We start from the raw sequence: 23,867 nt of genomic DNA, 5'->3' as shown, positions 1-23,867 counted from the left end.
GTAATAAATAAATAGAGTAATAATAAATAGATAGATAAATAAATAAAAACAATAAATAAATCATTAATTCATTCATTCAATCGTATTTATTGAGCGCTTACTGTGTGCGGAGCACTGTACTAAGCGCTTGGAAAGTACAATTCGGCAACAGATAGAGACAATCCCTTCCCAACAACGGGCTCACAGTCTAGAAGGGATGATTAGTTCGATCGATCAGTAGTGGCTATTGAGTGCTTTCTCTCTGCAGAGCACTGTTTAAGTGCTTCAGAGAATAAGTTCATTCATTCATTCAGTCGTATTGAGCGCTTACTGTGTGCAGAGCACTGTACTAAGCGCTTGGGAAGTCCAAGTTGGCAACATCTAGAGACGGTCCCTACCCGACAGTGGGCTCACAATCTAGAAGGGGGAGACAGAGAACAAAACATATTAATAAAATAAATAGAATAAGTTATTAGATGTGATCCCTGCCCTCAGGGAGGTTACAACTCCTGGGAGAGACGGGTGCTGGGTGGGGAAAAGCAGTGGAGTTTGTCACTGTCCATAAGTGTCACCAGGGTGGAGGTGACAGTACCCAAATGCTTAGGTGAAGAGTCAGTGGGGGGAGAGGAACATAGAGTCCCTCTTTCCCCTCCCCACAGCACCTGTATATATGTTTGTACGTATTTATTACTCTATTTTATTTGTACATATTTATTCTATTTACTTTATTTGGTTAATATGTTTTGTTGTCTGTCTCCCCCTCCCAAATGCTTAGGTGAAGAGTCAGTGTGGGGAGAGGAACATAGAGTCCTCCTTCCCCTCCCCACAGCACCTGTATATATGTGTATATGTTTGTACGTATTTATTGCTCTATTTTATTTGTACATATTTATTCTATTTTATTTGGTTAATATGTTTTGTTTTGTTGTCTGTCTCCCCCCTCCCAAATGCTTAGGTGAAGAGTCAGTGGGGGGAGAGGAACATAGAGTCCTCCTTCCCCTCCCCACAGCACCTGTATATATGTGTATATGTTTGTACGTATTTATTACTCTATTTTATTTGTACATGTTTATTCTATTTATTTTATTTGGTTAATATGTTTTGTTGTCTGTCTCCCCCTCCCAAATGCTTAGGTGAAGAGTCAGTGGGGGGAGAGGAACATAGAGTCCTCCTTCCCCTCCCCACAGCACCTGTATGTATGTATATATGTTTGTACGTATTTATTACTCTATTTTATTTGTACATATTTATTCTATTTATTTTATTTGGTTAATATGTTTTGTTGTCTGTCTCCCCCTCCCAAATGCTTAGGTGAAGAGTCAGTGGGGGGAGAGGAACATAGAGTCCTCCTTCCCCTCCCCACAGCACCTGTATATGTGTATATATGTTTGTACGTATTTATTACTCTATTTTATTTGTACATATTTATTCTATTTATTTTATTTGGTTACTATGTTTTGTTTTGTTGTCTGTCTCCCCCTCCCAAATGCTTAAGTGAAGAGTCAGTGGGGGGAGAGGAACATAGAGTCCTCCTTCCCCTCCCCACAGCACCTGTATATATGTATATATGTTTGTACGTATTTATTACTCTATTTTATTTGTACATATTTATTCTATTTATTTTATTTGGTTACTATGTTTTGTTGTCTGTCTCCCCCTTCTAGACTGTGAGCCCGCTGTTGGGTAGGGACTGTCTTTAGATGTTGCCAACTTGGACTTCCCAAGCGTTTAGTGCAGTGCTCTGCACACAATAAGCGCTCAATAAATATGATTGAATGAATGAATGGAGTGAGCAGATGAAAGATTGGTCAGATTGTGTGAACTTTTCTGCTAATTTCACTGAACTTGGAGGGCAGAAATTCAGCGGCCGTATTCACCTCATTGTAACTCAATCAGCAAATAATTTCCCCCTTGCTCCTCCTCTAGACCAAAAGTTCCTTGTGGGCAGGGAACGTATATACCGGCTCTGTTGTGTCGTGCTCTCCCAAGTGCTTAGTACAGTGCTCTGCACACAGTAAGCACTCAATAATTACGATTGCCTGCAAATTTAAGTACAGTGTAGATATTGAAAAGTTTTCATGATTCTTGCATAGACCGCTATTAAATTTTCAAGAGGAAACTTATTGGTTCCTTAAAACTTCAAAAGTATCTGAGGGAGGCAAGAGCACTTCAAATGGTTTGTGGGTTTTTTTTAACTGTTCCTAGAGAAATACAACTGAATGGCATTATCCTTATTTTTATAAAGTGTACAAGCCCAGGGCAGAACAAAAGCTTAATAGGAAAATATACCAGCCACTATTCAGAATATTGAGGCTTTGACTCCCTTCTTTATGTGTTCTGTATCTTTGTGTTTTTGACTGCATTTTGGTAAATCAGTCCATGTTTAATAGTAAATAGTATTAATTTTGTGTTCAAGTATCCAATATGAAAAATAGATTTTAGTGGTGTGAAAATTTCCAAAATTTGCTAAACTAGTATTGCCTTTTCACAAAAGCCAATCCTTATGCCCTTACACACTCTCCGCTGCTCTGTCCACCCAAATTCCCGTATTTGTGGACAAACTCTTTATTATAGCCGTACGCATCACTTGATTCTTAGGCTATGGTTGTTTGGGATGGGGGCTTAAAAAACCCCCACAAAACCATAGCTTGAGAGCAGTTACTGAGTTTTTTAAAACAAGTCAATTAGGGAAAATTGGAAGGAGGGTGTCTTATTTAGGGGAAGCAGTGTGGCTCAGTGGAAAGAGCCCGGGCTTTGGAGTCAGAGGTCATGGGTTCAAATCCCGGCTCCGTCGCTTGTCAGCTGTGTGACTTTGGGCAAGTCGCTTCACTTCTCTGGACCAGTTACCTCCTCTGTAAAATGGGGATTAAGATTGTGAGCCCCATATGGAACAACCTGATCACCCCAGCGCTTAGAACAGTGCTTTGCATGTAGTAAGCGCTTAACAAATACCAAAATTACTATTATTATTATTATTATTTGACACTCACCTGCATGGCATGAACTGCTGTAATATTCCTTTCTGGCATTTGCAAATGGCTAAAAATTGCAGATCTCTTTCAGTGGGCATCATGGTGGTAAGGTAGCCTTGCTCAAGTTAAACACTCCAAAACTTAAAATAACCAAATAAGAGTCTTGCCTTATTGAACCAAGACCATCGCAAGAGAAAAACTAACTTTGGGTGGCAGTGCCCAAGGAAACCTCAGATGATTGTCAAAGTGGGGAAAAGGGAAATCTCCCAAGAAAAACATGGACATTTTAAAATGACCAAATTTTCCAGGTATCAGAGTCTAAAATAAACGTTTGATTCCGCTGATAACAGGAAAGGTTTGGACAGTGCATCAATCAATCGTTTTGTTTTGTTGGGTAGAGACCATCTCTATATGTTGCCAACTTGTACTTCCCAAGCGCTTAGTACAGTGCTCTGCACACAGTAAGTGCTTAATAGATACAATTGAATGAATGAATGAATCATATTTGAGCCCTTTCTGTGTGCAGAGCACTGTACTAAGGGCTAGGGAGAGTAGTGTAACAGAGTCCACAAGGAAATTCCGGTGCAACGCACCAAGTGGCAAAATCAACAAAAGTTTGGCTTGAAATCATCTATTCCTTTTGGGCAGTGAAAAAGTTCATTTAAAATGTATTTCATTTTGGGGAGACAAAGGGGAACCCCAACTTTAAAAACAAAAAGGCCCTGAGGATAGAAGTTTGGGAAAATCAGGGAAAATCCTAAAAAAAAAAAAATAATTTCCGCTGTAAGAGAAAGTGTTACAGTGTTGACAAGGGATTGGACAAAATTACATAATGTCCTTCTGGGAAAGTTTGTAACTTTTTGCAAATTTGAGGCGGTGGGGGATGGTGGTTTTGTTTGTCATTTTTTCCTCAAGAAAATTAAGTTGTACCCCGGGATAAACACTGTTTCATTTTTGTGAATTCCTGTATTTTTTCATTACTTTGATAATAAGCAGCGTGGCTCAGTAGGAAAGAGCACGGGCTTTGGAGTCAGACGTCCTGGGTTCAAATCCCGGCTCCACCAATTTTCAGCTGTGTGACTTTGGGCAAGTCACTTAACTTCTCTGTGCCTCAGTTACCTCATCTGGAAAATGGGGATTAAATCTGTGAGCCCCACGAGGGACAACCTGATCACCTTGTAACCTCCCCAGCGCTTAGAACAGTGCTTTGCACAGAGTAAGCGCTTAATAAATGCCATTATAAAAAAAAATAAGTGCTTACTGGGTGCTAAGCCCAGAGGCAAGATAATCAGACAGTCCCTGTCCCTCACACAACCTAAGTGGTAGGGAGAAGCAGCGTGGCTCAGTGGAAAGAGCTTTGGAGTCAGAGGTCATGGGTTCAAATCCCGGCTCCGCCATTTGTCAGCTGTGTGACTTCGGGCAAGTCACTTAACTTCTCTGTGCCTCAGTTACCTCAGCTGTAAAATGGGGATTAAGAGCCCCCCGTGGGACAACCTGATCACCTTATAACCTACCCATAGCTTAGAACAGTGCATTGCACATAGTAAGCGCTTAATAAATGCCATTATTATTAAGGAGAGGCAGAAAGCTGATCCCCATTTTACAGGGGAGGAAATTGAGGTCCAGAGAGGTTAAGTGACTTGCCCTGGGTCACGGAGGAGGCCAGTAGCAGAGCTGGGACTGGCCCTTAGATCTCCTGATTCCCAAGGAGAATGTTACCTTAATTAAGGTTGCCTTAATACCCGCAAATACGGGAATTTGGGTGGAGAGAGCAGCGGAGAGTGTATAAGGGCATAAGGATTGGCTTTTGTGAAAAGGCAATACTAGTTTAGCAAATTTTGGAAATTTTCACGTCACTAAAATCTAATTATTTTTCATATTGGATATTGAACACAAAATTAATACTATTTACTATTAAACATGTACTGATTTACCAAAATGCAGTCAAATCCCATGCTCTTTCACCCAGACGATAGATTCGTTATCCAGAATACAAAAGAGATATTTTGCAAGGTTTATTTTGTTTTGTTCCAACACGTTCCCAGTGGCAAAGAAAAGCACTTTAAACTGATTCTAAGGCCCTGACAAGCACAGATTCCCTACCATTGCACTTGTGCTTCCTGAAACCCTTAATTCTGGAAAGAATGGGATTTTCATCCATAAACCTTGTTCGCTCTGACCATGAGAAGAATCAGCTGTCAAATGGTGATTAAGATTTCAAGCCCCATAGCCATTTAGCCTATAGGAGATCCGGCAGGAGCCATTCTCAAGGGCTTCGGATGATGCGCTCAGCCCGTTAAACTAAAAGTTTTCCCAAGGATCAGATTTGATTTTGACACCATCTTCCAGAGCTTTTATTTACACGTGGCATGGGATGAATAGTAGTGGATCTTATTTACACGTGGCATGGGATGAATAGTAGTGGATCGTTTGCCTCCAATAATTCTGACATACTAATTCCAATAATTCTGCCAGCCAGGTCCTCGGGGAATAATTAAACATCGTTCCGAGAGGCCGGGTTTTTTTCGGTAGTTGCTGGAGAAAGGGTCTATCGATGGCGTCGGCTGCTTTTGTCGGGTCTACCGTAGAGAGTTGCCTTAATGCCGATCCTTCATTTCTCCTGGATCTGGTGTGCGGCCAAGGTCAGAGCTGCCGTGCCCTACGGGAATCAGGCTGCGTTGTGATTCTGGGACGGCACGGTTAATAATGTTTTCAGTCATCAGGCCAGGAGGATTCTTGGTTAGGATCTGGCCAGTGCCGGAGAACCGGGAGGTCCCAGGAGAGTCTTTGCAGTCAGCCCGCTCCTCTTTCTCGTTGAAGATCGATGACTCGGGCAAGGGAATTTATCGAGCGCGTGGAGACGTTGATCGTGGTGGCATCCTCAAAATCTGCTGGCCTTTTCCCAGGGTCTGTGTGTTAAGGAAGGCACCGAAGGCAACTGAGCAGCCCATCCTCCTGTGGGCTGTGGTCTCACCTGGGAAGAGCCGATAGGGAAACGCTACTTCGCGGCGATCTCCTCATCATCATCAATCGTATTTATTGAGCGCTTACTATGTGCAGAGCACTGTACTAAGCGCTTGGGAAGTACAAATTGGCAACACATAGAGACAGTCCCTACCCAACAGTGGGCTCACAGTCTAAAAGTCTAAACAGTGGGCTCACAGATCCTCAGAGGATCGCGGAACTGGTCTTCCGATGTCTTGAAGATGCCATCTTTGTAGTGAGGATCTCTAATGTTAATCTCGAACGAGGTGAGCGGGTATAGATCCAAATAATAATTATAATTATGGTGTTTTAGTTAAGGGCTCACTAGGTGTAATCTTGAGGGCTGTAGAAAAGTTCGTAACTTGCCCAAGATCTCCCAGCAGGCAGGACTAGAACCCAGATCCTCCAGCTTCCAGTGCCGTGCGCTTTCCCCTCCACCGCACTGCCTCCCCGCAAATGTATACCCGTGGGGAATGATGTCCGCCCAACATCCAGCCCTCCGAAGCACCTGTAGAAGTTGTGCTCACTCAAGACCGGGGACTTGACAATGTCCCTCCCTCACCATCATCATCAATCGTATTTATTGAGCGCTTACTGTGTGCAGAGCACTGTACTAAGCGCTTGGGAAGTATCCCTGTTCTCCTCTCGCGGCCACCCCACACTTCTTCTGCATTGCATCCAGTTATTTCAGGCCCATTGAGCCGTTCCCCAAGCCTACAGTCCCGTGGGAAGGTGGCCAGTGGAACCCTGAGATGTGACTCATAGGGACGGCGGAGATGTCAGCCTGTTCCTCACCTTACAGTGCTGCTTAATAATAATAATAATTATTATTATCATGGTATTTGTTAAGCACTTACTACGTGCCAAGCACTGTTCTAAGCCCTGGGGTAGATTCACGGTAATCAGGTTGTCCCACGTGGGGCTCGCGGTCTTTATTCCCATTTTACAGATGAGGTAACTGAGGCACAGAGAAGTGAAGTGACTTGCCCAGAGTCACACAGCTGACCAGCGGTGGAGCTGGGATTCGAACCCACGGCCTCCGATTCCCAAGCCCGGGCTGTTTCCACTGAGCCACGCTACTTCTGCACCATCACCCCTCACCCGCTCCCGTCCTCACTTTCTGTTCCTTTGAGGTCCGCATCGTTCACTGTTGCAGAAGCGGAGAAGCAGTGTGGCTCAGTGGAAAGAGCCCGGGCTTTGGAGTCAGAGGTCATGGGTTCAAATCCCGGCTCCATCACTTGTCAGCTGTGTGACTTTGGGCAAGACACTTCACTTCCCTGGGCCTCAGTTACCTCATCTGTAAAATGGGGATGAAGACCGTGAGCCCCCCGGGGACAACCTGATCACCTTGTAACCTCCCCAGCGCTTAGAACAGTGCTTTGCACATAGTAAGCGCTTAATAAATGCCATAATTATTATTAGTGGAAAGAACACAGGCTTGGGAAGTCAGAGGATGTGGGTTCTAATCCCGCCTCCGCCACTTGTCTGCTGTGTGACCTTGGGCAAGTCATTTAGCTTCTCTGTGCCTGTTCGCTCGTCTGTAAAACAGGTATGAAGACTGTGAGCCCTACAGCGGACAACCTGATTACCTTGTACCTATCCCAGTGCTTGGCACATAGTAAGCGCTTTACAAATATCATAATAATATTGCCACCTGTCATTGCTATCAGTTGTTATTTTTTTTGTAATGGTATTTGTTAAGCACTTACTATGTGCAAAGCACTGTTCTAAGCGCTGGGGGGGATACAAGGTGATCAGGTTGTCCCACGTGGGGTTCACAGTCTTCAACCCCATTTTACAGATGAGGGAACAGAGAAGTGAAGTGACTTGCCCAAAGTCACACAGCTGACAGTTGGTGGAGCCGGGATTTGAACCCATAACCTGTGACTCCAAAGCCCAGGCTCTTTCCCCTGAGCCACGCTGCTTGCAAGTCATTTATCACCGGCCCCCCATTTGAACCTTTCTGAGCAAAATTTTTGATACCTTTTCTTCATTGATCCTCAGCGACTTCAGTAGCCGTGCTGTTCCTGATGATCCCTCCTCTCCTCCATTCCCTCCTTCCCCTGTATCCCCTCTCTCATCCTTCCGAGTCATCTCCCAAGAGGTCTGCCTGCTTTCAAATCTGCCACGTTCATCGTCTAAAAATATTTGCCCCCCCTTTTCCCCTCCCTAACTGCCGTCTTTGGTCAATCACTCCCTTGCGGTTCCATTTCCTTACCTTCAACTATGCTCAAGTCTTGCCTGTTCTAAAAGTCTTCTCTCAAACCGATTGGACTCCCACCTCCTCTCTTTCAACTCAGCCCGGGCGTAGTGGAGGGGCCTGGGGGGGGTCAGAAGGTCATAGGTTCTAATCCTGGCTCCGTCACCTGTCTCCCGTGTGACCTTGGGCAAGTCACTTCACTTCTCTGTCCCTGTTACCTCATCGGTAAAATGGAGATTGAGACTGAGCTCCACCTGGGACAGGGTCCGTATCCAACTTGATTTGTTTGTATCCACCCCAGCGCTTAGTACAGTGCCTGGCACATAGTAAGTGCTTAATACTGTTATTTTTGACACACTGTGGTCTGGCTTTCCTGTATTCTCCAAAGTCACCAGTGATCTCCTTGCCAGTGTTAATTGTCTTTATCCTATTCTTCCGTCACCTCTCAACTGCCTTTGAGAAGCAGCATGGCTCAGTGGAAAGAGCACGGGCTTTGGAGTCAGAGGTCATGGGTTCAAATCCCAACTCGGCCACTTGCCAGCTGTGTGACTTTGGGCAAGTCACTTCACTTCTCTGTGCCTCAGTTACCTCATCTGTAAAATGGAGATTAAGACTGTGAGCCCCCTGTGGGACAACCTAATCACATTGTTAGCTCCCCAGCGCTTAGAACAGTGCTTTGCACATAGTAAGCGCTTAATAAATGCCATTATTATTATTATTCCATGGAGTCATCTTCGACCCCTAGCGATGCCATGGACTCAGCTCTTCCAGAACGCCCCACCTCCATCTGCAATCATTCTGGTAGTGTATCCATAAAATTTTCTTGGTTAAAAATACGGAAGTGGTTTACCATTGCCTCCTTCCATGCAGTAAACTTGAGTCTTCGCCCTCGGCTCTCCCATGCCGCTGCTGCCCAGCACAGGTGAGTTTTGACTTTTAGCAGATTGCCTTCCACTCACTAGCCACTGCCCGAGCTAGGAATGGAATGGCTATGCCTCTGCATGCGGTCCTCCTCCTGGTATGCCTTTCTCATATTGGCTTCACCAACACACTTCTTTCTTAGTTTGTCATCCCAACTCTCTGACTGCTCTGTCTTTTTGGTGGTTCATCTTCCACATCTCTGCTCTTAACCGTGGGTGTCCCTCAAGACGCAATTCTGGATCCCCTACCCGGCTCACTTTATACTTACTCCCTCGGGGACCTCATCGGCTCCCGTGGGTGATTCCCAAATCTCTTGCTTAGCCCCGATCTCTGTTCCAACCTGCAATCTTGCGTTAACTTTTCCCAAACAACTTCTCCCTGTGGATGTCCCATTGCCACCTCCAGTCCTCACCTAATTTTCCCAACACCATTGGCAACATCATCATCTCCCTGTTTCCAAGCCTTTGCATTATCCCTGATTCCTCACTTTTTTTTTTTTTAGCTCTCATATCCATTTTGTTGCTAAACCCTCCAACGTTTTCTAGATCTGCCCTTTCCCGTCTATCCAAATGGCCATTACCCTGGGCCAGGTGCTTCACTTGTAACGGTTTGACTATCTTATCAGCCTCTTCACTGGTCTCTCTGCTTCCAGCCCCTCCCCTCTTCAGGTTTCACTCTGCTCAGATCATCTTTCTAAAACTTTGCTCTCTACACATCTCTTCACTGTTCAGAAATCTCAAACTGATACCCATCGATCCTCACATCAGATAGAAACTCCTGATCACTGGCTTTCCGTCATCCCTCTCACCTATAAACTCTTCTACTGCCTCACCCCCCGGCTCCCATTCTCCTTTATTCTCAGGCTTACCTTCTCACTGTGCCTCATTTTGGACTCTCTTTCCTTTGACCCCCGGCTCCCACCCTTCATCCTGCCTGGATCTCCCTCCCTCTCTGAAACCTGCTGGACCTCAGCCCTCCCCAAATTCAGAAGCCTCTGAAATCCTACCCATCCAGGAAAAATATCCTGTTTTCTTCTCCCTAGGTGATATCCTTCCTACTAGTATCTCAGCATTTTTGCACTCACTGCCTCTCATAGCAACTTTTTATGTATTGCTGCACATTTTGGGGGCATTTCTCCCTCCTATTTCTAATGATTTTTTGTCTGTTTCCTCAGACAGAGTGTAAACTCTTTGTGAGTAGGGATTATGTCATCTCTTGTACTCTCCCGTGCACCTGGTATTGATGTATTTTATTCCTATCCTTAACACCTATGTACATACTTATGAAAAGTTATTCACTCTTATTCTACTTATGCCACTTCCCGTTGTGTCCATGTTTTTCCTTCTGTCCCCACTATTTGCAAATAGTTTATCTTCCCTTACTGGATTGTAAACTCCTTGAAGGCAAGGAGCCTGTGTCTTCTTTATGTTGAAATTCCATAAGCACCTAGTGATAGGTGTTCAAAAATGCCAATTGTGTGTGCGCGCAAGTATGTTGAGCATGTACGCAGACTTGTACATCAGGAAACATGAGTGCAGGCTTCAAAACTTCCACATTAGACTCTGCTAGTGCCAAAATATGCCGCCTGTGGCTTGAGAGCCACATCAGGCTCTTCGTGGAATAACTGTGGCTCTCCGGTCAGAGTCGGAGACGAGGCTCTAACTGTCGCTCAGAGCATCAAGCTAAGAATCGGTGTAGCGGGGGGGAAGTAGTTCCCTGGGCTCTGCAGCAGGCAGGAGCAGGTCTTAGCTACCCGCATGCGGCACCGGAAAACCCTTTCCCACCTGCTGGCTGTGGGGAGGGGAGGGATGGACGGATGGACCATGCCCTTTTCCGAGCTAGGGAGAACTGGACCCGGCCATCTCCGGAGACTTTGCCGCAGACCCGGCCATCTCCAGAGACTTCCTTGGGGAGGGAGGGAGGGAAGGGGCTCCTGTCCTCTCCTGGAGGAGCCAGGTGGCTCGCCCCGCTGCCGGAGAAGGGAGTGGCAGCATCCTGGGCCACCCCTGGCAGACGTTAGTTCCTTCCCCATCCTCTTCCTTTTAATTCCCTCCCCTCCCTCGCTGGCAACACTGGCTGTTGCCATGAAGCACTTACACATTGCAATTATGTCATCCTACGCCATGCTCAGCATAATGGAATGAAGTCACGAGTCACATGGGGGCCCTCGTTAAACAGAGTTGCCCTGGGCCCCCGATGGGAAGAGGGGATTCAGTCGGCGTAGGCATTCCCGGCAAGTTTGGGATGTGGGGGTGGAGTGGGGGGAATGAAGTATTTCAAACCATCAGCTTCACGGTGAAGGAAGCCATATTTAATGGGTGTTTACGGTGTAAGATTGTCTCTTGGTACACCAAACTACTCAAGTGTTTCCTTTTTTTTTGGCTCTTGTGTATAGAACAAGATTGTCACCACTGCTCTAGCGTTCACCTACCCCCCTTGCGATGGCTGAAGCCCTAGTTCTGTTCTTCCATTTTCACCAGAAAAAATGGATCTTCTAAATGCCTCCACTTAATTATCGGGGTCAGTGAGCCCCATAGTTCCTAAATCCAGATGAGCGTCCTTCAGACCACATGGCTTTAATGCTGTTATTCCTGGAGCCACCAGGGAATTAGGTGGCCGTGTAAAAATTGAGATCAAGCTAAGGCTTTTCATTTCAAAAACCTTTAAAATTGAGACCATTATAGGGATTTGATACCTTATTTATAGGGAAATAATTTAACAAAGTGTTGTGGGTGAGCGTATGGCCATTAATTTATTTGACTGACTTAACAGTTGTTTGACTTTTCACCATTAAAGAGTCCAGATGATTTGAGGTGCTATAGTAACAAGTTCATGCCGCAGACTTTTAGGTTTGAGTAACTTTTGGTTTAATAAACCTGAAAATTGCAACTTTCTGAGTCATATTCTTAAATCATCATCAATCGCATTTATTGAGCGCTTACTATGTGCAGAGCACTGTACTAAGCGCTTGGGAAGTAAAAATTGGCAACAAAAAACAAATCTTTTTTTAAAAATATCCATATAACTGGGGTAGGTAATTCTCCTGCTCTGATTTTTTTTTCTTTCTCCCTCAGATTTTTAGAGGTGTTGAAAGGCTCCTTTGAGGAAATGATAAATTACAGACATTCTATTCTGTAATTGTTCAATCTCCTGTGTAAATTAGGTCTTCACTACCTAATTAGCTGCAGGACTAAGGGAATGAACAAGTATTTGACTTGGTATTTGACGTTATCTTTGTGTTGTTTTTGTGTTATGTTTGTGGGTATGCTGTACCTGTAAAATAGAGCTTTAAAGAGGCTGAATTTTTGGTAGTGCTAATAGATGCTTCTTTTTTCCTGATCAGGAATAACCAAATATTGAGAAAAAACCAGAAGCAGAATGGGAGACGACAGCGAGTGGTTGAAATTATCGGTTGATCAGAAATGTGAACACAAGGTGAGACCTTTTAGCTGTGTGCTGCGGCTTGTTGCTTGCTCTGTCCGTTTTGGGAGGCTCCAGATGACATGTCTATGTAGGCATTTCATGAAAAAAACTGCTGCTTAAGGAAGACTTTTGTCTTAACAGGCCAGTGCTGTACTTCCCATCTCCGTTTCCAACATCCTTTTTTGAAAATTTGGTTTCTAGAGGGCTATTTTTAAAAGCTCAGAGAAATATTGCGCAGTGTGATAAAGGGCAATCTTTTCCCCTTGCAGAAATGTTGGTGTCCCTACACAATTCAGTTTTCTCGCCAGTTAAGGCAAATAGTATGTCCATTAGTATGCATAGGTAATTAGCTTCTGTTTGCTGTAGGTAGCTTGACTCTGAATTCCTCTTCGGATCACTTTAAGTACACCTGGCACCCATCTCTGGCAATTCTTTTCCTTCAGTTAAATCCTTGTACTCTGTTGAACTCAGTAATGAGTCTGAACTTAAGGGCTATAGCAAGTGAATTTCTGATTAAAAATTAACACATGTAGTTGTGTGAAGCTGGTTGGCAGTGGACAAACATCATTTTACTGCCTACATTAAAGGCGGCCTCAGCAGGGTGATTTCCCACTCTTGGAGCTGACACAGTGTGAATCCTATAAAGAAAAGAGGCAACAGCGGGCACTTGGCCGTTTTAAATCAACTCCCATTTCTTCATACCTAACGCAGGCTTTAAATTGAGGGCTTCATGAGTTTTTCATGGTGCCATTAAAATGAACAGACATCGGCGTGGAGGACTTTGGCAGATTTATTTCATATTCTCTCGTAGTACACCTCAGCATGGACTGATTGTATTCCTGCTGTTTCTAGTTCTAGTGTCCTATGGACAGATCAAGTCGCGGGGAATGGTCACAAGCAGTTCATCGCAAACTGAATGAGGAGACATCCGTGTTCTTCAAAATATGCTCCTAAGTGTGTTTTCTGTTCTAGTTATGGAAAGCCAGATTAAGTGGATATGAAGAAGCCCTGAAGATTTTCCAGAAAATAAGAGATGAAAAGAGCCCAGAGTGGTCCAAATACTTAGGATTGATTAAAAAATTCGTGACTGACTCCAACGCAGTGGTTCAGTTGAAGGGATTAGAAGCCGCCCTTTCCTATGTTGAAAACGCTCACGTAGCAGGAAAGTAAGTAATCTGCCTGTCATATAAAGTAAGGGTCTCTTTCTAGGACCAGGTCGGTTAATATGTCTGTCTAATCAGTGATCCTTGATCACCTACTCTGTGCAGAGCACGGTACTCTAAACGCTTGGAAGAGAGCAGTACTATAGAGTTGGTAGATAAGTACGTAAATGGCAATATGTGCATGTTTCTGGATGGCTGTCCAGTTTGAACATCTTTAGAAGTCAGTGGGGTTTCAGACTAACAACTTCAGGTGCTGGTGTGACCTGGGTTTGGAAGTGCGAGAGGGACAGGGGGCGAGGGATTTGAGATTGGTGGGGAGGGGCATGCTCTTTCACAGCAGGGAATCCAGGAGATGTGCATCGATCCCCTCCGGCTAGCCCAGATTGGAGCCCAGAGGTCACGGTCAGGGATGAGGACTGAATTTGAGCAATAGGGAAGAAGTTTGTGGTCGGAAAGTGGTCAGTTTGCACTGGTGAGATTAGAGATGAAATGGTATTTAAGATGAATCGTCGTACATCCATGCTGGTGAGTGACTGAGAAGGGTGTGCGTAGCGAAAGAGGTCAGTAGAGTCTAGTGGAAGTGGGCAGATGGGAGGGCAGAGCCAGTGAGTCTGTCAGCGTGGAAGTTGTAAGCCCTAAGAGTCAGTTTTAATACAACGCTACCCCTCCCTTCAAGAAATATTTGCACTAAGGATGCGTAAAATGACGTGTTTTCTAACTTGCAATTTGATTCTTCCGATGTCTTTCTGCCTCGTTTGGAGGTTATTGTATTCATAGTTTAATAGAAAGCGTACGTCGTCGTGAAGGTAAAAATGAATGGAGAGATGAGCAGTTAGCTATGTGGTGCTTTCATCCTAAAGAGTGAGCTATGCTTTTGGCTCAACTTCCAAATTACTGACAAGTGCTTTCAGTTTGTGAGTGTGTTTTGCTCAGTCCTTTCAGTAGCCTAAAATACTGTCCTCTCTTTCAGGACTACAGGAGAAGTTGTTTCGGGGGTTGTAAATAAGGTATTCAACCAACCTAAAGCCAGAGCTAAGGAGCTGGGCATAGACATCTGTTTAATGTACATAGAAATCGAGAAAGGGGAATCAGTGCAAGAAGAACTCTTGAAAGGCCTGGACAATAAGAACCCCAAAATCATAGTAGCCTGTATAGAGACACTGAGGAAAGCCCTAAGGTAAGACCTTTTTTTGTCATTCAGTCTCCAAGATAATACAGTACACCAGCATCCCAGAGTTCAACTGAAACGGGAAACCACCTGATGTATCATTCCATAATCTCCTATCTCTCTCCAGATTTGGGTTTCTCAAACTTAAAAGAGCTTACCCTTGGCTGTCCATTTGTCAGACTTCCTGGGCTTAAGATCTCTCGATATAAAATGAAGAGGGTTGTTCTAATTAGTCCCCTTCCTGGGTTTGAATTGGTGTCTTTCTGGAAAACTTCTTTGTTTAAACGAAGCAGTTGAGCAGTTTTTCTCAGCACTCTCTTGTCAGCTGTGTGACTTTGGGCAAGTTACTTAACTTCTCTGTGCCCCAGTTACCTCATCTGTAAAATGGGGATGAAGACTGTGAGCCCACGTGGGACAATCTGATTATCTTGTATCTACCCAAGCACTTAAAAATAGTGCTTGGCACATAGTAAGCTCTTAACAAATACCGACATTATTATTATTATTTCACTTGTTCTATTGTGGTGACTGAAGGTGCTTAATAACATTTAGTTGGCCAAAGCGGATGTCTTTGTTTGGTGTGTGGTCCCTTGCGCTAAAATGGTTGTCTAATGTCACCCTAAAGCAGATGTTTTTCAGTGGGAACATACCAACTGCAAAACAGAACATGATTCCCACTAGTGCATAATAAGCTATTCTAAACCTTAGGACTTACTGCTAACTGGCAGTGAATTCTTTTATGAATAGCATCTTTTTTGGGAATGAAAGACTGTGCTGTAGAACTCCAAATTAGACAAACCGCTAATGTGTTTGGTATTAGCAGTCCCTCTAATCTGGGACCAATATCCAATAGAAGCTCTTTGGGATGCTTCTGAGGAAAGCAACCCTAAATGAACAATGTAGTATCATAAAGGAAGTCTTTCTGACTTCTGCTTATGACTTAGCTTGTGCCTTAAATATTGGCAATTACACTTGAGGGAACTATATGAAAATATCTGATTTCTCAAACTCACCAACGTTTTTGTCTGTCAAATCAGAATTTTTAATTTTTATAGCACCTTTCACTCAGATTACGAAACTCCTGGGCCATAGGTAACTTTCATTAGATTCTAGTGAGATTTCCCTATTTTATAACACTATAGAAAGTGGGATATTGAAAACATAAAATCTCATGGGGATGGTTTAAAGATGTTCCCGTCCCATTCTACAGATTTGGAGAAGTGACGTGCCACAGGACCCATACTAAATCAAGAATTTTGATCTCTGGTCTTGATTTTTGCTCCTGATTTTAATCAAGTTTAGAATGATTTATCCATCCTTTGCAGGAATGAAATCCACTGGGGTTATAAGGTGTAATATTTGGAACTTGTGCTTTAAATACCGTAAATGAGGTTCCTGTTTACTCCTGAATACACTAATCATATTTCCATATCCTGCTGTAGTTTTATTTATGTCGATTCTAGCCTGTAAGCTCATTGCGGGCAGGGAAACATGTCTTTCAACTCTGTTGTATTGTACTCTCTCAAGCGCTTAGTGCAGTGCTCTGCACACTGTAATCACTCAGTAAATACCATCGATTGATGGGGGTATCCAAGGAGTGAGGCCCAAACCATAATCAGAATGGTGTTGGGTTGTTTTTTTTAAGCGCTTTACTATGTGCCAGGCACTGTTCTAAGTGCTGGGGTAGATACAAGATAATCAGGTTGGATACAGTCCATGTCACGTGGGGCTCACGATCTTAATCCCCACTTTTTACACTTTTACAGGGAACTGAGGCACAGAGAAGTTAAGTGACTTGTCCAAGGTCACATAGATAACAAGTTGCAGAGCCGGGAGTAGAACCCAGGTCCTTCCGTCTCCCAAGCCCCTACTGTATCCATAGGCCATGCTGCTTCCCCACTCCATACTAATAGTAGAAGGACCATAAAGTACAGCTGGGAAAGGCTCTCAGACTTCCCCTACCTGGGCAGCAAGATTAAAATGCCTTTCACGCTGAGACGGGATCAGTGGGGCTTTCCTGTTTCAACCCTCATTTCCCATCCGCTCACCAACCTATATCTCTGCAGTCCGAACTGAACAACAAAAGCATTGTCAATAGGCAAATTAAATAGACTTGTTAGAATAATAAGAGCTCGAAGGAACCGCCTTTTCTTTTTCAGGGGTGGGGGTGGGCAGAGCGGGTGAGCAGTTTGGAAAGCACTGCCACAAACCCATAGAAGAAGAACTTAGAATCGTAAAATAATAGGCCTTTAAGGCCTTCAAGAAATCATTTCATCCTGCCCCTAGCCAAGTAAATGACTGAGTCAGGGCAATTGCTTGTCTGTATTTAAAGGTCTCCAGAGTTGAAGACTGCACAACCAGCCACAATCATCATCATCATCATCATCAGTCGTATTGAGCGCTTGCTATGTGCAGAACACTGTACTAAGCGCTTGGGAAGTACAAATTGGCAACATATAGAGACAGTCCCTACCCAACAGTGGGCTCACAGTCTAAAAGGGGGAAGTCTAAAAGCCACAATGTACTCCATTGTTTATCACCCTGATAACTAAGATATTAAGTCATTGCCTAGTCTTCAGTAAGCGCTCAACGACTGATTACCAGGCTTTTTTAACTTACTAAATAATAAGCAAACAATTTTTCATCCATTTGGGTGTTTTTTATTAATGCCCTCTCAGGAAGGAAATTCCACAGCCCTCCTTTGTAATCAGTTTCATTATTTTTATTAGTCACTGCCATCTGGAAGTTCTTCTTTGACACCTAAGTCCTTTCTGTCTCGTATCCACCAGAGCAGGAGCTAAAAATGATCTGTTGATGTAAGAGACTTAATATAATATGGTGGCTTATTTTTTTTCTAATTAGAGTGTACCCAAGGGGGTGCGCGTCGGTTCAGGGAGGTTGCCCAAAGTGGATTTAAACAGACAAGAGTAGAATACAAATCTAATGCATATTTATTGGTCCAGGTGGCTGCTTCATCCTAGAGGTGTTTGTGTTGGCTTAAGTATCTAAACCATCTGTTAACTTAGCTCTTTATAAATGGCTCGAGTGACCCATTTTTTCAGTCAGTGGTATCGAGCGCTTACTGTGTGCCGAGTACTGTACTAAGAGCTTAGGAGAGTACAACAGAGATGGTAGACACATTCCCTGCCCACAGTGCACTTAATACAGAGTCGTACTTAATTATTCTTCTTTGGAGGGATAAGAGTTAAACCTGCGATGGATAAATGTGCCATTGTGCTCTTTAACTTGTAGCGAATTTGGTTCAAAGATAATTTTGCTGAAGCCAATCATCAAAGTATTGCCAAAGCTCTTTGAGTCTCGGGAGAAGGCGGTTCGAGATGAAGCCAAACTAATTGCTGTGGAGATTTACCGCTGGATCCGGGATGCTCTGAGGCCCCCGTTACAGAATATTAACTCTGTCCAGGTGAGGCATAGGGGTAGTTTGATTTTGCGGGGGGCGGGGGGGAGTTGTTTGTTTTATTGTCATTGTTTTGTTTTGTTTTTCCATCTTCCTTCAGCCTTTCACTGTGCACAAGAATAGTACATAACAGTGCTGTCCTTTTTTTTGGTCTGTGCTCATTTAAAGCAGGGGTGAGCGGTTATTTTAGCTTCTGGGCAACTGAGCAGTGGCGGATGGTGGGGAATGAAAGGTCTTTAGCTTGAGAGGGTAGTCATTTCTTGGCCCACTGCAGCTCCTTCCTGGCTCACAACCTGCCCAGGATGTGGTCTGTAGTCCAGGGGCCGCTGAACTGAGGGTGGTGGCATGCCAAAAGGTGGCTCCTTGCCTCCGTGACAGGAATGAGCCATGGGGGCTTCTCAGAGTTGGTGGGATGTGGCCACAGGTAGTATGTGTGGCCCACCTCTCTTTTAAACTGTTATGGGTCCTAGATTTAATAATAATGATAATGATTGTATTTGTTAAGCGCTTACTATGTGCGAAGCACTGTTCTAAATGCTGGGGGGAATACAAGGTCATCAGGTTGTCCCACATGGGGTTCACAGTCTTAATCCCCATTTTACAGATGAGGTAACTGAGGCTCAGAGAAGTTCAGTGACTTGCCCTAGCAGACATGTGGCAGAGTCGGGATTCGAACCTATGACCTCTGATTCCCAAGCCCGGGCTCTTTCCACTGAGCCACGCCACTTCTTTAACTTCCTCTGAGGTGGTTCACTGAATAACAAATTTTAGCCTAAAGTTACATTTTCGTGGAACCACTGAATGTATTAATGTGTCAGGGGATAAATATAAATGACTAAAGTAATTTCAACTTCCGTATTTCAGTTAGGATCAATCAAGCTTCCATAACCCAGGTTCTGGTTGGGGGGGTCGGTCAAACAGATGCTGACAGTGACGCGCCATGTACCTGGATATTTTGTAGGTAGACCTGTTTTCTTAGATTACTTGGTCAGAACTACTTAGAATTTTCTAGAACTCTGTGTCGCTATTCTTGGCCCTTTCCCTTCCTAAAAACTCATTTGTTTGGGAGAGGACTCACTTCTCTCCAACTGGACTCTATTCATTCTTTTTTTTTTTCTTAATGGTATTTGTTAAACATTTATTATGTGCCAGACACTGTACTAAGTGCTGGGATCGATACAGGATAAATGGGGTGGACACAGTCCCTGTCCCATTTGGGCTCACAGTCTTAATCTCCATTTTACGGACGAGGTAACGGAGGCCCAGAGCCGTTAAGCAAATTGCTCAAGGTCACACAGCAGACCAATAGTGGAGGCAGGATTAGAACCCAAGTCCTTTGACTCCAAAGCCCATGCTATTTCCAGTAGGCCACAACTGCTTCTCTTTCGTATTAGTGCAGTATACTAGAATATAACCCTCACATGACCGGAGAAACCCTACATGAAGGAAAATCACACTGCAGCATTCACCTGTTCTGATCTCATATGAATTCACTCAAGCAGTTTCTTCAAATGTTGTCAGAAGGACATGCCCCATTCCCTAATTGTGTTCTAGCCAAAATGCACCTTGAAAACATGCTTATGGCAAGACTTGGTTGTCTAGTAAGCTCTTTGGTGGCAGAGACTGTGACTACCAACTGTATTGTGCTCCCCCAAGTACTTAATATAGAGCTCTGTGCACAATAAATGTTCAATAAATAACATCGACTGCAATCCTGGGATTTCCTGCCCGATGGTTTTAAATGATTCTAGTCATAAGTGGAGATATAACTTTAGCAAATAGTGTTTCCTCCTTTATTCTGGAAGTCTTTCAGTTAAAAACACAAGGAGTAAGAATTCCGATTTCTCTCATGCAAGATCATCTTGAGGGGCAGTGAAGAAAATTCTTTAACACGGGCATTTTGTGCCTTGGTATTTCTATAACATAAATCTGCTTCCGTATAGGAACGCTAATGACGCATTCAGTGATGCTGGACATTTAAGTATGGATTAAAAGTTCCTTTCCTTGCAGCTGAAAGAATTGGAAGAAGAATGGGTCAAACTGCCAACAGGGGCCCCCCGGCCCACTCGGTTCCTTCGCTCGCAGCAAGAACTTGAGGCCAAGTTAGAACAGCAGCAGGTTGCTGGAGGAGACACTGAAGGAGGTAAACTGGCTTGCAGTTTGGTGTCTGAGGTGGCTAGCTAAAGCTCATTCTGGCCACAACTTTCGTTTAGGGTGTTATCGGATAGAAAGATAGCAGATTTCTAAAGCCAAGATGAGAAGCACGGTGATTTGGGCGGTAGAATGGAGAGAATGGGTTTTTTTTCCTCCCTTCTCTACTCTCTGCCCTCTTTCCTCCTCTTGTTTTTTTAATTCAGTGGAAAAATTTGGACTTTTTCGAGTGCTCTCTCTTAGAATGATATGTAGTTTTCAAATATTGTAACTCTTTACACCCTCAGTTATTTCAAATGTTGGTTTTAGGCGAGGTAACATTGAGTTAGAGATCAGAATATTACATTCATTCGTTCATTCAGTCGTATTTATTGAGCGCTTACTGTGTGCAGAGCACTGTACTAAGCGCTTGGAAAGGACAAGTTGGCAACGTATAGAGACGGTCCCTACCCAACAGTGGGCTCACAGTCTAGAAGAGAGAAGACTTAATGCTATTTTCCAGAATTGTTTACAGGATGACAGATTGATGATTTGTGAAATTGACAGGATAAGTTGACAAATTGATTGTGACAAATTGCTTTCAGCATTATGTTGGGTGTTGGTTTTCTTTTTTTTTTCTTTTTTTTTGGTGGGGGAGGGTAACCTGAGCGCGTTTTTGTATGGTTCTTCTGTTTGGAATGAGATTCCTAATTCTTTGGAACAGACTCAAGTCCAGAGAATTAAAACTTCCTTTTGTTGTTGCTCCTAGTTACTTGGAGAAATTTAGGTTCCTTAGGGATCAGTTCAACTTGAAACTGTGTAATTCAAATTTGATCTGGGCTATCTGTTAATTTTTTGCAGGTGGTGATGAGGGTGATGATGCTCCACAGATAGATGCCTATGAATTGTTAGAAGCAGTGGAAATTCTCTCCAAACTTCCCAAGGACTTTTATGACAAAATTGTAAGTGACCGTTAGATAATTTTTTTTTTTAAGATATAGAAATGATCTGAGCTGGAAAGCAGTTATCCTAATGAGGTCTATTCCTTTCCTTGAACATAGAATAAGATGGCAGACATCCTGGGGCATAGGCATCTAAAATCTGAACAACTTTTGGTTATTATTTGACCTCTTTCTTGATCCTTTACTGCAGAAGATTGAACTTGTTTTGTAGAGTGCAAGTTTAGAATGGGGTCTTTGTAGGAGTTCTGCTTGGAAGGTCTTCTGCTAGAGATCGAGAGAACGTGTAGCCTACTGATCTGCTTTCTGCGTAGCAACTGCCTTCCCCGTGATACTTCTCCAGTGTGGTCCATTCACTCAGCCAGTCATTCTCTCTCCGAGAACATTTAATTGACGAAAGAAGGCTGGATTGTGTTTGCTGAATTGCAGTTTTGCTCTGCTCTTTCCTCCGCTCTCGGGGGCCAAAACTGTATTTTTTTTTCTTCTTTGAACTCCAAAGGATGAAGCAGCGTAGTCTAATAGAAAGAACGCAGCCCTGGGAGTCAGAGGACCTGGGTCCTAATCCCGGCTCCGCCACTTTCCTGCTGCGTGACCTTGGGCAAGGCACTTAACTTCTCTGCCTCAGTTTCCTCATCTATAAAATGGGGATTGTCTTACGCCCTCCTACCTAGACTGTGAGCCCCATTTGCACAGTGACACATATGCTCGGCTGAAAATTTCTAAGAGCCTGGAAACGTCTTTTTTCACGTTCAGCCTGATTATCTCGTATCGACCCCAGCACTTAGAACAGTGCTTGACCCACTTAAGTGCTTAATAAATATTATTAAGACTGTTATTAGAATGGAGCTTAGCTTTCAGGCAGTTGGTTTAAATATCGTAATTACTATCAGTGTGGAGAAGCTTAGCTTTCAGACTCTTGCTGTATTGTCTGTGCTACAAGCGTCTGATATATGTGTTCTGCAGGAGGCCAAAAAATGGCAGGAGAGGAAAGAAGCCCTGGAGGCTGTGGAAGTCTTGGTGAAAAATCCCAAACTAGAAGCAGGAGACTACGCAGACTTGGTGAAGGCACTAAAGAAGGTAAGCTCAACGGCAGGAGCATTGAGATGAACGGGTCTATCTACCCTGTTATATTGTACTTTCCCTGGGGCGCGGTACAGTGCTCTGCGCACTGTAAGCACTCAGTAAATACCACTGATGGGTGGATTGAATTGGTGCCGGTTCTTCTCTGGTTCTGCTTCTGTTAAAGGGTTAATCAGCCTTAAGAGTACTGGCACCAGTACCACTGGAATAACCTGAGACAAAAAGTTGTAATACTTTAGTCCCCCGACACAGCTAGGTTATTTCGAGTGTGGTCATTTGCGGCTGTCTGTCATCGAATTGTTTTTAAACTCCTCCAGCCCAATATGGTAGGCAACTTTCAACTTAGCGAAATGCAAAAAACAAAATGTTTCCAGGCTCTTAGAAATTTTCAGCCGAGCAAACATGTCACTGTGGAAATCCCCAGTATAGCATTTGAAAAAAATAGACTGAACTTAAGGCCACAAAATTTTAAACTGAAATAGTTTTGGCTGGAAATCTCAAGCAGACATCCTAAGTGGAGCAGAAAAATGTGGCTGTGAGATTCTAAAGCTGTTAAGTATTCAGCAGATTGAGCCATTTTAGAAGACTGGTAGGGTTTGAGCTCTGTCTTGATCGTGATTGCTTATTGTGTGTAATGGGTCTTCTAGAATCTGAAAATGAAGATTTAAATGTTGCAGAATGCAGTTATAAGCTCTTGCTCTTAGAAGCCGAGCACAAACTCTGAAGATACGTTTTTGCAACCAGGATTCTCTTTATTGGTTTCTGGGGTGGAACTTATACAGAGTGTATTTTTTATTCCACCTTTTTTCATTCTCCATCTTAATTTAAGGTGGAATTCTCATTACCTATGACCAAGTTGTGTGCACCAGAAGTTATCTGTCACAACTGAAATGCTATCAATTGATAGGATGCATGAATGGATCATTTTTTGAATGTAAAAATGTGTCACTCTGCCAGCTCCCAAGTTTTGACATAAAAACCCAAGAAACATCCCTTCTGTACAGAAGGCAATGTGAAGCCAGTTCCAAATTCAGTTTCTCAGGGTACCGAGAGGGTCTCTGTATTTCTTTGCATGCACGCGCACTTTAGGTACCCAAGAGAAAGGACCGCCCATTGAATAACCTTGCTGGCCAGATGGGAGAGTAGGGCAAGTGGGTAAAACAGGGCAGGCCTGTATGGTGCCATTATCACCATTGACATTGTAGTGGTATTTGTTAAGCACTTCCTGTGTGCCAGGCACTGTACTAAGCGCTGAGGTAGATACAAGGTAATCAGGTTGGGCACACAAGGCCTGCAGTCTTAATCCCTATTTTACAAATGACGTGTTAATCAGTAACATATAATAATAATAATAATAATAGTATTTAAGCGCTTACTATGGGCCAGGCACTGTTTTAAACACTGGGGCTGGACAGTCCCTGTCCCACATGGGGCTTACAGTCTCAGTCCCCAATTTACAGATGAAGTAA

General features: G+C 43.7%; 1 protein-coding gene across 3 annotated transcripts in view; it reads left to right on the top strand.

Moving 5' to 3' along the window:
- CKAP5 (cytoskeleton associated protein 5) overlaps positions 1–23,867 on the top strand; it is a 98,926-nt gene that overhangs the window by 28,895 nt on the left and 46,164 nt on the right. For 2 of the 3 annotated variants that reach the window (XM_038764028.1, XM_038764029.1), the window contains exons 1-7: positions 12,436–12,492; positions 13,453–13,646; positions 14,614–14,820; positions 18,064–18,235; positions 20,240–20,372; positions 21,221–21,321; positions 22,282–22,395. In XM_038764028.1, coding sequence (XP_038619956.1) covers positions 12,436–12,492; positions 13,453–13,646; positions 14,614–14,820; positions 18,064–18,235; positions 20,240–20,372; positions 21,221–21,321; positions 22,282–22,395 — 978 coding nt within the window. Of the gene's footprint in view, positions 1–12,400; positions 12,493–13,452; positions 13,647–14,613; positions 14,821–18,063; positions 18,236–20,239; positions 20,373–21,220; positions 21,322–22,281; positions 22,396–23,867 lie in introns of those variants that run through there. The other variant, XM_038764026.1, reaches the window with a different exon arrangement.

This window comes from Tachyglossus aculeatus, chromosome 22 (assembly GCF_015852505.1).
Source record: "Tachyglossus aculeatus isolate mTacAcu1 chromosome 22, mTacAcu1.pri, whole genome shotgun sequence".
NCBI lineage: Eukaryota > Metazoa > Chordata > Mammalia > Monotremata > Tachyglossidae > Tachyglossus > Tachyglossus aculeatus.
The sequence above is the reverse complement of the archived record's forward strand: the minus strand, read 5'-3'. Positions and strand labels throughout refer to the sequence as shown.